General features: G+C 39.4%; 3 protein-coding genes across 3 annotated transcripts; all 3 read left to right on the top strand.

Annotated features, from left to right (window-relative positions):
* Positions 1-1398: 1398 nt before the first annotated feature.
* Positions 1399-2508, top strand: LOC134201315 (zinc finger protein OZF-like). The gene has a single exon (XM_062675836.1). It carries the CDS (start codon positions 1399-1401, stop codon positions 2506-2508), a length of 1110 nt encoding a protein of 369 aa, XP_062531820.1.
* A 4464-nt stretch (positions 2509-6972) lies between these two features.
* LOC134201314 (zinc finger protein 723-like) lies at positions 6973-8842 on the top strand. The gene is made up of 2 exons (XM_062675835.1): positions 6973-7051; positions 7713-8842. The coding sequence occupies exons 1-2, from the start codon at positions 6973-6975 to the stop codon at positions 8840-8842; spliced, it is 1209 nt and encodes a 402-aa protein (XP_062531819.1).
* Positions 8843-9022: 180 nt separating this feature from the next.
* Positions 9023-14137, top strand: LOC134201313 (zinc finger and BTB domain-containing protein 17-like). The gene is made up of 2 exons (XM_062675834.1): positions 9023-9062; positions 13440-14137. Exons 1-2 carry the CDS (start codon positions 9023-9025, stop codon positions 14135-14137), a joined length of 738 nt encoding a protein of 245 aa, XP_062531818.1.
* Positions 14138-15099: the final 962 nt, after the last annotated feature.

Raw genomic sequence — 15099 nt, 5'->3', positions numbered from 1 at the left:
GCTTCCAACATCAACCGTCACACTTTTAACGCTTTCGTATGGTTAATATTTTTATTTATTTATTTTTTATGGCTTAGATGGTTCGACGAGCTCACAGCCCACCTGGTGTTAAGTGGTTACTGGAACCCATAGACATCGACAATGTAAATGCGTCACCCACGTTGAGTTATAAGTTCTAAGGTCTCAAGTATTGCCCCATCCTTCAAACCGAAACGCATTGAGAATTGTTTCAGCAGTCAGGGATTCTAACTGCCAAATGAGTTAGTCTCAGAAGTACTATACCAGTCGGTAAAAAAAGGACGCAACTCTTATTTTTTACTGCTTAGATGGGTAAACGAACTCATGATCTACCCGATGTGAGGTATAGTTACAGCGGTTGCCCTGCCCGTCGAACCGAAACGCATTACTGCTTCACGGCAGAAATAGGCGGGGCCGTGGTACCTACCCGTGCGGACTCACAAGAGGTCCTACCATTCAACCTACCTACCTGGTCCTACGAAAAAATTGAACTTCTAGTTTCAAAGAGACATTCAATGTAGCGCCTAATGAATAATTGAAATCACGAAATGCACTATAGATAATATCTAAGCAATAAAAAAAAACAGCATTAGGGTCTTTAAATTGGATAATTATACTAATATTTTTTTTAAATATATCTTACGGCTTATATTTTATATTTTACGGTTACAGTCGTGTTTTTTATCATCACTATATCATTAGATAAGACAGAGAGGGCTGGTTCCATGATGTTTTAAAAATGCTGACTCCAGCGTTATTGACACCATTCTCTTCGTCATTATCATTGCCTTCCATAGTGACAGTAATTAAAACTTTCTTTTCCAAACAATTCCTTTATTGATTTTCAGTAAACAATAACAACAGAGAGCTCCTCACCGTTCGGCTGTTCAAGTCGGAATGTTTTGAGCAATAATCACTCGTATTTATAGTGGAAAGTGGGGGTAGCTTAGTCATGAATTCTCTTGAATCCCGTCTTAAGCAGTTGTTAATATGCGTAGCAATAAGGAAACAGTTAACTGTAACTATTTTTAGTTAACTAAATAATGACGTTACGGCGACAGATACAATATGCATTATATTTTTCATGGTTCTACATTCGGTCCATGGTGCATTTCAACCAACCAATCAATCAATTAAAGAGCCCTTTATCCAAAACTTTTAGGACTATTGTTTTTTTTTCTTTCTATTTTACAGAATGTCTCTCAGTTCATTGAGTATATTGGCATAGGACTCCTCTAACATATTCCATTATTCTCTATCTTTAGCAGCCTTCCTCCATTCCCTCCGTGACGCATTTACATGTGCAGAATAAATCTGGCGCTATTCAAACTACACGTTTTGTTTGTAGGTAAACAGCGCGGAGCCCTCAATAAAAAACTAATGATATTTATACCGAAACGCGAGGCCGGTACGGAGAGAGAAAAAAAACGTATATTATTCTTAAAGAAAACGAGCTGTCACGCCGCCACCGTTAAGGAGATTTTGAGGCACACAAACGCTACACCGATTGGCCGGTCGCATGTCGTCGGCTTCTGCTGTTGTTACTGCAAGGAACGCTTCCCGATACCGGCGCTCCTCAAGGAGCACACGCTGACAACGCATTCCGACACAACCGACGCGGTATTCATGAAGAAATCACTAAAAGAGTTCGCCGTCAAACTAGACATAACGTCGCTCCGGTGCAAGATTTGCGGCAATAAGCTGGAGTCCATTATGGAATCCGTGGACCATTTGAAAGAGATACACAAAAAGAACACCTCCCCGGATTACATAAGACACGTAATACCGTTTAAATTTGATACCGATAAATACCAATGCTGCATGTGCTCGGCGGAGTTCGCGAAGTTCCAAACGCTGCAAATGCACATGCACACGTCGCACTTCAAGAACTTCGAGTGCGCGGTCTGCAGCGCGGGCTTCATCAACGAACGCCAATTGGGCTATCACATGAAGAATCATGCGATCGGCGAGTTCCGATGCAAGCATTGCCCCAAAGTTTACGACACGGAGACCAAAAGGAAGAGCCACGAGCGATCGCATTTCGACGCGAATTGCCACAAGTGTCCATACTGCGGGCAGGGGTTCGTGAACAACAGATACAAGTGGAAACACATATCCGAAAGCCACGACGTTCCCTTGCCCACGTACAAATGCAAAGCCTGCGACAGAACCTTCACGGAGTCAACCCTGTACTACATTCATCTGAAGCGGGATCACCTCATGGACCGGCCGCACGACTGCGAGCAGTGTGATAAGAAATTCTTCACGAAATTCGCTTTGAGGAAGCACATGCTCTCGCACACAGGCGAAAGGGCGTTTCAGTGCAAAGTGTGCTTTAAGGCTTTCGGAAGAAGGAGCACTTTGACGGAGCATTTGAGGATACATAATAACGATCGGAGGTTCAAGTGTGAGCGGTGCGGCCAGGCTTTTGTGCAGAAGTGCAGTTGGAGGGGTCACATGAGGAACAAACACGGGGTGGACGTGCAATAAATATGCCTAGTGTCAGGCTTTGGGCAGAATTGTAGTTGGAAGGGTCTCATGAGAAACAATCAGGGGATGGACGTACAATACATATGTCTAGTGTCAGACTTTGGGCAGAAGTGTAGTTGGAAGGGTCACATGAGGAACATACAGGGGATGGACGTGCAATACATATGTCTAGTGTCAGACTTTGGGCAGAAGTGTAGTTGAAAGGGTCACATGAAGAACAAACACGGGATGGAAGTGCAATAAATGTGTTTAATGTCAGGCTTGTGCAGAAGTGCACTTGGAAAGATCACACGAGGAACAAAAATGGAATGGCAGTGCAATAAATGTGTTTAGTGTCAGACTTTGAGCACAAGTGTAATTGGAAGGGTCACATGAGGAACAAACATGGGATGGACGTGCAATAAATATATCTAATTTGGTTCTTTATTGAGATTTTTATTGAGATTGAGGTAACTATTCCCGCTATGATTCAGGTTGTTTGCTCTTGATCTGGGTTGCTGTGAATCTAAATACATGTAAATTTAAACGTAGTGTGTGAACAGTCTCTGGGTGCCATACAAGGAATCCTAGTTTAGGGTCAGATGATTATTAGTCAGTATTATTATTTTTGATGGAAAAAAAAACAAAATCTTTTAGAAATGTTCAACACGGCGGTGCGCTAGTTTTAATATTTTTGAAGGTTCCTGTGGAGGGCGAGTATCGGTAAGGGTGAACAGAAAGAAGGATAGGCCGAGGCTAGGCAATTTTGAAATGAGAAGTAGATGTTATCACTGGTGGTAGGACCTTTTGGGAGTCCGCACGGGTGGGTGCCACCACCCCGCCTATTTCCGCCGTGAAGCAGTAATGCGTTTCGGTTCGAAGGGTGGGGTAGCCGTTGTAATCTTAGAACTTATATCTCGAGGTGCGTGGCGCATTTACGTTGTAGATGTCTATGGGCTCCAGTAACCACTTAACGCCAAGTGGGCTGTGAGCTCGTCCATCCATCTAAGCAATAAAAATAATAAATAAAATGTACCTGCCTACCCGTCGCCGGCTTCTTGCAGACTGTAGAATTCAGGAAACGTGACTGATGGACGACGCGTAATGGCGGCGGTTGGCCTGACGGCCTGACAACACTCCTCTAAATTATTTCTGTTCACTAAACCTGTTTAACACTCGCACAACGACGACGACGATGATCGTCCGTAGGAGTTCGTAAGAGAAAGTAGCAAAGTCCAAATATTGAGACGAAACAAGCGGTCTTTTGACGAACTGGCCATGCGACAGGTTCGATGACCGGGCGTCAGTTGACAAGTTTTAGGTCTACCCTCATCAAAAATAAATAACAGTCAAAAAAAAACTAAAAAAATACGCTTTTATTGAAAATCCAACTAAAAAATCTATATATTATATAAAAATGAATTGCTGTTCGTTAGTCTCGCTAAAACTCGAGAACGGCTGGATCGATTTGGCTAATTTTGGTCTTGAATTATTTGTGAAAGTCCAGGGAAGGTTTAAAAGGTAGATAAATATGAAAATGCTCGGAATTAAAGAAAAATAACAATTTTGTTTTTCCTTTGACGGTTTTTTTTGTTTATTTTATACAAAAGTTTCGTTTTTTTATTTATCGATTGATCGGTCAGCTAGTAGAAAATAAATTTTAATAAATTTGAATTAAAAACAGTGTAAGAAAAAAATATTTTAATGTAAAAAAAGCGTGGGTTGAAATAATTACAATTTGCGTAACTACAGGTGGTAGGACGTCTTGTGATTCCGCGCGGGTAGGGACCACCACCCTGCCTATTTCTGCCGTGACGCAGTAATGCGTTTCGGTTTGAAGGACGGAGCAGCCGTTGTAACTATACTGAGAGACCTTAGAACTTATATTTCAAGGTGGGTGGCGCGTTTACATTGTAGATGTCTATGGGCTCCACTAACCACTTAACAAACACCAGGTGGGCTGTGAGCTCCTCCACCCATCTAAGCAACAAAATAATATTAATCATAATAACAAGCAAAACGGACCTGTAATTACAAAGAAAAATATTGCGTATTAAGAGAAATGTCACTTAAACCAAATAATCTTTCACACCTCGTTAAATTAATATTCTAATCAAAGTCAAACGAATTGACCAACGTACTGACAATTCATTCAAAGTAATATTCAATAATGTTTTAATTAGTGCTACTGAATAACTTAGAAAAATAATACAATGAATTTGTTATTGAATTGGCGGTAATAAATGAAGTACAGATGAGTTTGTTCTGTTTCTTATCTTTTATTTACAAAGTCTTTGTATATAGCAAATATCAGCAAGATAGCATATTCCTGTGCTCTCAGTAACCTTAAACCACAATATATTAATTTTTAATTTTTGTTTATAAAAAAAATTATTACATCTTACAAAATTTTATGGAAATTTCGATTTTGAGTTTTTGTTATTACAATAACTTAGAACTGCAATACATTACCTCCATTTTGATTTAAATATGTTTTGATAGAAAAATACCCTTTTTTTTTAGTAAGAGAACATTTAATTTTAGTAAATCTGAATCATGTGAAAATACATAATATATCCAAGTTATTTAAGTTTAATTTTTTTATTCAACTTCTATTGAATAAACATTGGGTAACAATGTTTTTTTTTTTTAATATTAAAAAGTAATATGAAAAAATATTGTTATTAAAACACGTAATTAGTTACGTATTGAAACACCTAATCAATTCAGTATTGTGTCAAGATAATACGTCATTGTATATAATTTTCTTCCTACGACGATAGATAGATCAAGACCAAGCTAACAAAAGCGTTTTAAAAAATTAATATGGTAATAAAAATAAAACTTTGAAATGGGTAAAAAAAATCATTTATTACCTTTCACACCGAAAACACATAGATTTTTACAGTAAAGAAAGAATCATCAAAATCGATTCACCTAGAAAAAATTTCTAAAGTAACACACATAAAAACGTCTTTGCTTTTAAAAACTGTTCTTTTTTTTGGAATCGATTATGTAATTGAAATGAAAACATTAAAAAACTAAAAAACAATAGACAAGCGAACTGCATCACATTTTCTTAATCTTGGTACCGTACTAGCAAAAATTGTTTTACCATTTTAGTGTCTAGCTTATTTTTACACACCTAGCAGAAATTACTAAAGGATTTTTGAACAAAGTTCCATATTATAAAAACTTTGACTTAAAAACTACAAAAAAATACAAAAATCAATGCTAAGCTCACAGCAAAATATTTTTAAATTATTATTTATAAATGTTATTACTAACTTATTAAAAACTTTACACGTGCGCGCGCTAAGACATACATAGATACAGGTCGATACCTAATACCTATAATGAAATTGCACAATAGTCGGTATTTCGATGCTCCGCGCTTTATACGCGTTAAAATAGAGTCGATCTATCGACGGTTCGCGCTCAAAAGGTTAATTTATTCGACTTGGATGGACGGCGTAAACTTGTGTTATCCATCCCCGCTAAAAAAGTAAGTAACTCAATTTAACGATGCAACGATAAGGCTTTTACTAGTTGCCTGATGTTTGCTATAGTCTTTTTTATAAAAATTACTATGGGTTTTCTTTAACATATAATCCACCAGTCGTGCTCCTTATGACTCCGATCCTTTTGCTTACAACAGCCTTTCCCAAAGTGGGCGGTAAGACACCCTGAAAAAAAATGAGGGCGCTGTATAGAGGCTTGGGAGGCGATTTGTAATTCCATCTAGAAGGACTTTTAGACACCGACTGAGCTCTCGCTATAGTGGTTTTCAATAGGTGAAAGATGGGGGCGCTAAAAAATATTTTATTCTCAAAGTGGGCAGTAGACTAAATAAAATTGGGAGCCCCTGGCCTACAAGGACTTTTGTTCCTAACGGTATTGTGCCATCTAATCTCGATTTATGCTACTCTGAGAACAGCAGAGCATCGTGGCTAGCAGAGTCGATTGTGGGGCGGGTTTTATCAAACCAATGCATTGGGCTGCGATCATTTTCCTTCTACTTTGCTAGTAGCCACAAATATATCAAGATAGTTCTTCCACGGTTAAGGAATAACATCGTGTAATAAAAATCAAACCTGCAAAATCATAATTTGCGTAATTACTGGTGGTAGGACGTCTTATGAGTCCGCACGGTTAGGTACCACCACCCCGCCTATTTCTGCCGTGAAGCAGTAATGCGTTGCGATTTGAAGGGTAGGGCAGCCGTTGTAACTATACTGGTACCTTAGAACTCATATCTTAAGTTTGGTGGCGGCATTGGCTGTACATGTCTATAGGCTCCAGTAACCACTTAACACCAGGTGGGCTGTAAGGTCCTCCCACTTAAGCAATAAATAAAAAAAAATAAGAAAAATGGTAATCTCTCCGAAGTACTCTAGGATTCGTTTGAGGCTGATGCTAGGAAGCCTTGTTTTCATATTGAGCGTCGCGTGTATAGACGGCGTGGAAGGTAGATAATCGTTCATTATGGCGGATTATGGGAGGGGCCTGCATCCAACAGTGGAGAGATACAGGCTGCTGATGATGGCTATATATGCATTGTATCGTGGGTCTGCACATCGGGTAACGTGACGCGAGAACCCACGAGGATCATATGCCCAAGAAACCACCACCATAAGATTATAAAAGTGTGGGGAGATATACGACAAAGGGAAGATCTTCTACCGAGCGGGTGAGATTGCTCGGTAGACCGACGTTCCGAATGTTACTGGACTTATATATATGCAAGCTCATCTTGAAAATGTCGGAAGCGAGATTCAGGCATCTGTCAAATATCTTTTGTTCTGTGATGGCTACCGCCACAAAATTATTTAATATGATACATTTTTAATCTTTGAAATGATTGCTCGCCATCGCCCTTGTCTGTCTGGCGGCTGGTATAGGCAGTATGACGGTGCCAATAGTTTCATCTATCTATCATTGCTATCCCAAGAGCTCTCACCGTATCTTAAGGTTGGCAATATCCCTAAAAGATGTTATATTAGCCTGTGCAAAACACCCAATTTTATGGGAGATCCAAATGCTGTTTAGCTCTTATATCAATCCTTTACAATTTTATATCGGACATTCTAACCTATGAGTTTTGTAGCATTGACTTTGCGATGTCTATGAGCTATGAAAACCAGCTAACAGCAAAACCCTTACTCGGTCAATTGTTTCAGTTGATAAATTTAAAAAAAAAAGATAATAAAGGTTTTTCTTTGTAGGTGTCGCACGGGGAACTAGGATCATCAGAATCGAAAAACAAAAGCCATCGATAGAAAGGAATTTCGTATCGTCTGACAAGCACACGGACGTGCAACAAAACAAGACTAATCTGATCAACATATTGTTATATTCTAACGCTAATCTGTTCAAGTCGAAGGACGCGCTCGGTTTTGAGTGCGAATTCTGCCTGAAGAGATTCCCGGAAGCCGGCGCCCTTAAAACACATTTCACCAACGAATACAGAAAGGTGAAACTGTCGAAGACAATGCTGAACAACATATTCCATCGCGTCGTCAAGGTAGACGCGACGAACTTGAGATGCACCATTTGCGACTCAAGCATAGATAAATTACATGACATGATATGCCACTTGAAGGATTTACACAGGAAATCAGTGTTTCCTGACGTCAAAAATCTCATATTACCGTTCAAGTTTGACACGGTGGAACTCCGATGCGCGATCTGCGGACTGGAGTTCGCCGCCTTCAAGAGACTCCAAGAGCACATGCACTCGCATTACCCGAACTACAAGTGCGAAACCTGCGGCGCCGGCTTCCTGACGGAGCAGCTGAAGGCTAGTCACGTGCGGCGTCACGGGACCGGCCAGCACAAGTGCGATTACTGCGAGAAAACGTTCAACAACTCGCAGTACAAGAAGATCCACGTCGGGAGATCGCACTTGGGGCACACAACTCCGTTCAAATGTACGGTGTGCAACGAGAGATTCGCCCAACTATGGAAGAAGAACAGTCACATGGTGACAGCGCACGGCGGAGAGCCGGTCGTCATAAAATGCCAGGCCTGCGATAGAACTTTCCAGAGTAAACAGCACTTGTCCGTTCACACGAAGCGGGATCATCTGTTGGAGCGTCGCTATGAGTGCACGGAATGCGACAAGAGGTTCTTTATGAAGAGCGGTCTCTCCCGGCACATGGCTAAGCACGGAACGCTAAAGCAATACAAATGTGACGTTTGTCTGAAAGCGTTCGCCAGGAAACACACGCTGAGAGAACACATTAGGATACACATGAACGACAGGAGGTTTGCTTGCGTCCACTGCGGGCAGGCCTTCGTGCAGAAGTGCAGTTGGAAAAGTCACATGCGTTCGAAGCACGGAGAAATCGTTTGATTATATTATAGCACAGTAAAGGGTCTTTATTCGCGCGGTTTATGTTCCGTAAATACGCCGCGATTTCAGGAACTCATGAATAGGGATTGGCAGTTTATGTATACAGGATTTAATGTCATACGTCCCTAAGTGCATTGAGTAATAAGGTTGACTTCATCCTGTTTGTTTACATTCTCAAAAATGTCGAAGGCGGCTTATGTCAGGCGGAATCAATACAGCGGTGATATCATTTAACAACAGGTATTATAATGGTGGGATAATTAAAATCTTCTATAAAAACAAATTAGCATGACTAAGCTACATTGATAATATTGAAGGAGTTGCCATAGGTAAAATATATTTATATTTTAAACAATTCATATTAAAATTCCTTAAAAAAAATTATATTGCAAAAAACTAGCAAAATATATTAACATATTTAAATAATGGATTTTAAAATTAATACAAAATATTATATCTAAACAAAAATCTATTTTTATACTTTTAAATCCGTAGGATAAATCATTACATCGATGAATAATTGTTGATCTTATGCAAAAAAAACTACGCTTGTTTAATGTTTATTGACGTTTTACATTTGATCACTCGTTTTCGCACTCGTGCGCATTGTAAATATTATTAAGTGTTTCGTTGCGATATACCTGCATATTATATTTTGTTGTAATATATATAATATTTAAGCTGATGATGATGTTAAAATAAACGTCAGTGTATTGACAGCAAAATCATATGATATAACCTAAAATTGTTATCTTATTTTTAGATATCTCTGTATCCCCATGAACAATATTGATTTTAATTTGTTTACAATAAAAGGGATATATAGTCTGTTATTTAAACTTAATTTCATTACTGTCCTTGAACTTCGTTTAGTGGGCCGTGCAATGTATGGAGAGTGGCCCATGTCCTTTATGTGCGATTCTTAACAATTTGAAAACTGACTAATTCGCTTATAATCTGTGCTTATTTTGGCGCCCGAAATAACGTCAAATAACTTTGACGTTATAACATTTTAACGTCTCGGCTACGGCTCTTCCGCGAAATTTTTGGCCAGACACATATTACTTACTAGTGGTCGCTCAGTATTCGAAATTCGACCATAATTATTAACTTAAATTATAAACTTGAACAGTATTAAGGTTCTATTGTCACAGACTATATTTTTTTAATCACAGAATTCGTCAAGGCAGCAAGACAGACAAATAATATTAAAGACCAACAATATTAATCTTTTCTCAATTAGACCACAGATTTTTCAACAATTAACAAGAGTATATAATATGCGTGTGTGGATCAAATACATGGTAGCGTGTGTAATGTTTTTTTCTTATTGTTTTAATGTATTTTTTATCTCTATATTCTCTATAAGTGTGGAAAATTTCATAGTTCTCTGTCCACGCGATTTTAGTAAAAAGTTTTTGCTTCACGTATTAATATATAGATTATCTATCTTGCCTTGTAAGAAACGATAAAACATTTTTGAAACATTTGACTAACTATAAGAATATTTGCTAAGAAAAATTGGCTCTTTGAATATTTTTCAATTGTGTGTTATCTATATTTGGCTCTTTTGGTTGACAAGGTTGCCGACCACTAGTCCATATCTATAAAAGCCGATGTATCCATTATAGACGTGGAATCTTTAGTTTTCTTTTTTTGGGAGAGGGACCGAACCTCCTACGAGGTATCTGCGCCTAAGGGGCACCCAGAGTATGTGGGACTTGACGAACTGCAGATGTTGGGAACAGACCGCAGGCCCAAGGATATTTAGGGCGCTGCCTCACCATTTTCTTTTTTTTATTTGTTTAGATGGGTGGACGAGGTCACGGCCCACCTGGTGATAAGTGGTTACCGGAGTCCATAGAAATCTACGATTTAAATTCCGCCACCCAGCTTGAGATATGAGTTATAAGGTCTCAGTATAGTTGCAACGGCTGCCCCACCCTTCAAGTTAAATCAATTAATTATCAATTTGCATCATATCATTAGTGCATCATAAAAAATCATTTTGAACGCCAATAAAACATATAGAGAAGTCCTTTCAAATTTTTATTTGCTTCAAAACTAATAATGCTAAGTACAAATAATTGTATGGAAATATAAAATTTAAAATCAATAAGTACAATAAATACGTTTTTATTAACAAGATGCATATTTTTATTTAGATAACGTACCCAAAATAATTTGCTTTTTATTTATTTATTTATTTATTTATTTATTTATTAGATGGGTGGACGATCTCACAGCCCACCTGGTGTTAAGTGGTTACCGGAGGCCATAGACATGTACAACGTAAATGACGCCATACACCCTGTTATGCACAAACATTAGAGCAGAAATATGTTTAAAAAGTGCAAATGAAGATCTGTGTTGTCGTTTATTATATATCCGGAATACATATTGTGAATACATAGTGATGCGTGCGACCCCTTGTTGGAATTTGAATATGTAAGTAATGGCAGGCAACACTTGTCACATGTGAAATTACAGTTTTCGAATATTGGAATGTTTATTTAAACTAGAGGTCCCGCAGTAGTCGAAATTCGACTATAATTAATTGGAATTGTAAGTTTGTACATTAATATGATTGTATTTTATACTTCTATAATCACAAATTTCGCCAAAACCACACTATAAAAAATATTAACAAAGACAAACAATATTTAATCTCAATTTGACAACAGACGTCAAGAACATCAAGTTTGACAATAAATAGTATGCATGCGTGTGTGCGTCAAATACATGGTATGTAGTGTGTGTAATGTTTTCTTTATTGATTTAATGTATCTTTTATGCATTATTTAAAAAAATATTAGCATTGTGCACTTCTTCTCTATATTCTCTATAAGTGTGGAAAATTTCATACTCCTCTGTCCGCGCAATTTTCGTAAAAAGGGATACAAAGTTTTTGCTTCACGTATTAATATATAGATGTTCAAAACAGATGATTGTCTTCTCTTCTGTCATGACAATGACTTCTCATCTATACACGGATAGTGCAACATCTTGGGGTTTTATAAAAATAAAATATTGTATAGGTTTAATAGTGTACAAAGTGTTTGTAATATATAATATAATAGCGACCCGCCCTCGCTCCGCTTCGGAAACTGTAATTTATTATTGATTTCTCCACTATTTAATGGATTTTATTATACATATAAACCTTCCTCTTCAATCACTCTATCTATTAAAAAAAACCGCATCAAGATCCGTTGTGTAGTTTTAAAGATTTAAGCATACATAGGGATATAGGGACAGAGAAAGCGACTTTGTTTTATACTATGTAGTGATTTTTTTTTTCTTTTTTTTTTTAATAAATAAATAATAATAAATATTTACAACAATATTTACTAACAACTAACATACATATATTTAATATACATCCATAACCCTGGAAAAGACATTTATATTTATCATACAAATATCTTCCCTTGGCGGGATTCGAACCCGCGACCCCCTTGTGTAGTGACCATGTCTCTTACCACTACACCAGACGGCCGTTCAATGATTAACCATGAAGCGATTAACCATGAAGTGATTAACCATGAAGTGAATAACCATGATTTTTAAATAGCCCCTCACCTCCAGAACCCAGTGCCTTCATATAGAACCGTCTAACACCCCTGATTCAAATTCTACGGTGGATACCCGCTTAGAAACAGATTCCAGTCGTATAAAATTCAGCGTTAAATGCAAATGATTTAGTGGTGGTAGGACCTCTTGTGAGTCCGCATGGGTAGGTACCGCCACCCTGCTTATTTCTACCGTGAAGCAGTAATGCGTTTCGGTTCGAAGGGTGGGGTAGCTGTCGTAACTATACTGAGACCTTAGAACTTATATCTCAAGGTGGGTGGCGCATTTACGTTGTAGATGTATATTGGCTCCAGTAACCACTAAACACCAGGTGGGCTGTGAGCTCGACCATACATCCAAGCAATAAAATAAAAAAAATTACGAAGAATCACTTGCTATACGTTCGCACGGCTAAACAAGTCAAATGTGCTGAGTTTGAAAACTTTATTTGATGTTTTCTAAAAAAACGCATTTTTGGAATAGATCTCTATAATTCTAAAGGTGCGAAGTGTAATGGAAATATAAATATGCGTCATCACTCATGTTGTAGGGAGTATCTTGAGAATGGAAGGGTCACACAATCCTGCCTATTTTTCACGCGTAGCAGTCACATGTCTCGGACTGAAGGATGGGACACTATTGCAATATATTGCGAGTTTCACTTAACGTCTCGCATGGTGATGCCCATGAGCTCCACCACTCAACGTTGGGCCCCCACAAACACAGCCCACTGAGTTTCTCACCAGATCTTCTCAGTGGGTCGCGTTTCCAATCTGGTGGTAGATTCTGCGAAACACTACTCTTGCTAGGGCCAGTGTTAGAAAAACCTCTCAAATTGAGCCCGTGAGCTCACCTACCAGTCCGGGCGTCTGGAATAGCCTTTTAGGCTACCAGCGAATAAGTAGGGAAAAAAGTGACAACTTTTCAGAAACAACCGTTTTTGTTGTCCTGCTTAGAATAATCAATCTCAATTCTAAAAGGCATTAACTAATAACAAAATGTCATGGAAACTTGTCGTTTACAGATCCCGTAACGCGTAGCGGACGTCAGAGGTCTTCCGGCGACGGCGCCCCGACCAAACTGAGTTTGGACAAGAAATTAAACTTTTGCTCGTTCATCACGATCAGACCGGTCGGGAAGAGAGTCCTGCCGTCCGTCAGGGAGCGCCAGCAGAGGATCTCGTATCAGAAACGGCTCACTGAACTGGACTGGCATTTCGACAACATCAAAACGATTCTGGAATGTTCGAACGCGACCCCGATGAGATGTCGGGTAGGCGCACGGTACGCATGCAGCTACTGCCTCGACCAATTCGCGGATCCGGCGAGCCTGAGGCGACACACGACCAAAACCCACGCCGGAGACTCGCCGGACTTCTTCAAGTTACGCTCCCTCTCCAAGCACGTGGTTTATTTGGACATAACCGATCTGATGTGCACGATTTGCAACGTCAACATTGACGGTCTGCAGGACTTGACCGATCACTTGAAGAGCACACACGACGCGTTAATACACAAACAGATCAAGAACCAAATCGTTCCTTACAAGTATAACAACGGGAAGTTGCTCTGCACTATGTGCCCGACGGATTTGGAACAGTTCGCCGACATACAAGATCACATGAGGGAGCACTTCAAGAATTACGTTTGCGACTTTTGCAATTCCGGCTTCGTTATTAGAAGTAAGCTTTTGGAGCACAAGAAAACGGTGCACCTAGTTTAGCGGACGGATCAAGGAAGCTTTGTAATTCTAGAGCAGAGGGTTTCCAAACTTATTTTGTCTATTGCCCCCATTTTTTCACCTACTTAAAAACCACTATAGCGAGAGCTCAGTCGGTGTTTAAGAGTCCTCCTATATGACATTACAAATCGCCCCCCAAGCCTCTACACAACGCCCCTTTTTTTTCTGGGTCTCTTACCGCCCCCTTCAGGCCTGCAGAGCTCACAAGGGGGCGTTATCGCCTACTTTGGGAAATACTGTTCTAGAGGGAAAAGAAGAGATGTTCGGACTAAATTCTCTTTTGCCTTTACATTAAGTGCCTCGAAGCCAAGGATCGTAATAGATGGAGGGAAATTGTACATGAGAAAATGCTGCAGCAGGGGGAGAGACGCAAGGAGGAGAAATGCTCGCCTTAACGTAGTATATTAGTAGGTGAACTTACGGGGCTCGTACGAGGCTCAAACCTGATGACGTTGCTAACACTGACCCTAGCAAGAACCGTGCTTCGCAGAATCTACCACCGGATCGGAAACGCGACCAGAAGATCCGGCGAGAAACTCAGTGGGCTGAGTCTGAGGGTGGTTAAAATCTCGTATCATCTACGTGTATGATTGACTCGGTATTGCAGTAATTAGCACGCACGACTGTATCGCCAGCGTCTTAGGCTAAAGTCGTGACCTAAAGGATAAGACGTCCGGTGCATTCGTATCTAGCGATGGAACGGTGTTCGTATCCCGCAGGCGGGTACCAATCTTTCTAATGAAATACGTACTTGACAAATGTTCACGATTGACATCCACGGTGAAGGAATAACATCGTGTAATAAAAATCAAACCCGCAAAATTATAATTTGCGTAATTACTGGTGGCAGGACCTCTTGTGAGTCTACACGGGTAGGTATCACCACCCTGCCTATTTCTGCCGTGAAGCAGTAATGCGTTTCGGTTTGAAGGATGAGGCAGCCG

This window comes from Bombyx mori, chromosome 24 (genome assembly GCF_030269925.1).
Source record: "Bombyx mori chromosome 24, ASM3026992v2".
In the NCBI taxonomy this organism is placed as follows: domain Eukaryota; kingdom Metazoa; phylum Arthropoda; class Insecta; order Lepidoptera; family Bombycidae; genus Bombyx; species Bombyx mori.
The sequence above is the reverse complement of the archived record's forward strand: the minus strand, read 5'-3'. Positions and strand labels throughout refer to the sequence as shown.

What these genes read in the sequence shown, in the direction of transcription:
- LOC134201315 (XM_062675836.1), top strand. Translation starts at nt 1,399, where the DNA reads ATGATATTTATACCGAAACGCGAGGCCGGTACGGAGAGAGAAAAAAAA.
- LOC134201314 (XM_062675835.1), top strand. Translation starts at nt 6,973, where the DNA reads ATGGCGGATTATGGGAGGGGCCTGCATCCAACAGTGGAGAGATACAGG. An exon ending in GGCTATATATGCATTGTATC is followed by an intron (nt 7,052 to 7,712) that starts GTGGGTCTGCAC and finishes TTTTCTTTGTAG; the next exon opens with GTGTCGCACGGGGAACTAGG.
- LOC134201313 (XM_062675834.1), top strand. Translation starts at nt 9,023, where the DNA reads ATGTCGAAGGCGGCTTATGTCAGGCGGAATCAATACAGCG. An exon ending in CAGGCGGAATCAATACAGCG is followed by an intron (nt 9,063 to 13,439) that starts GTGATATCATTT and finishes TGTCGTTTACAG; the next exon opens with ATCCCGTAACGCGTAGCGGA.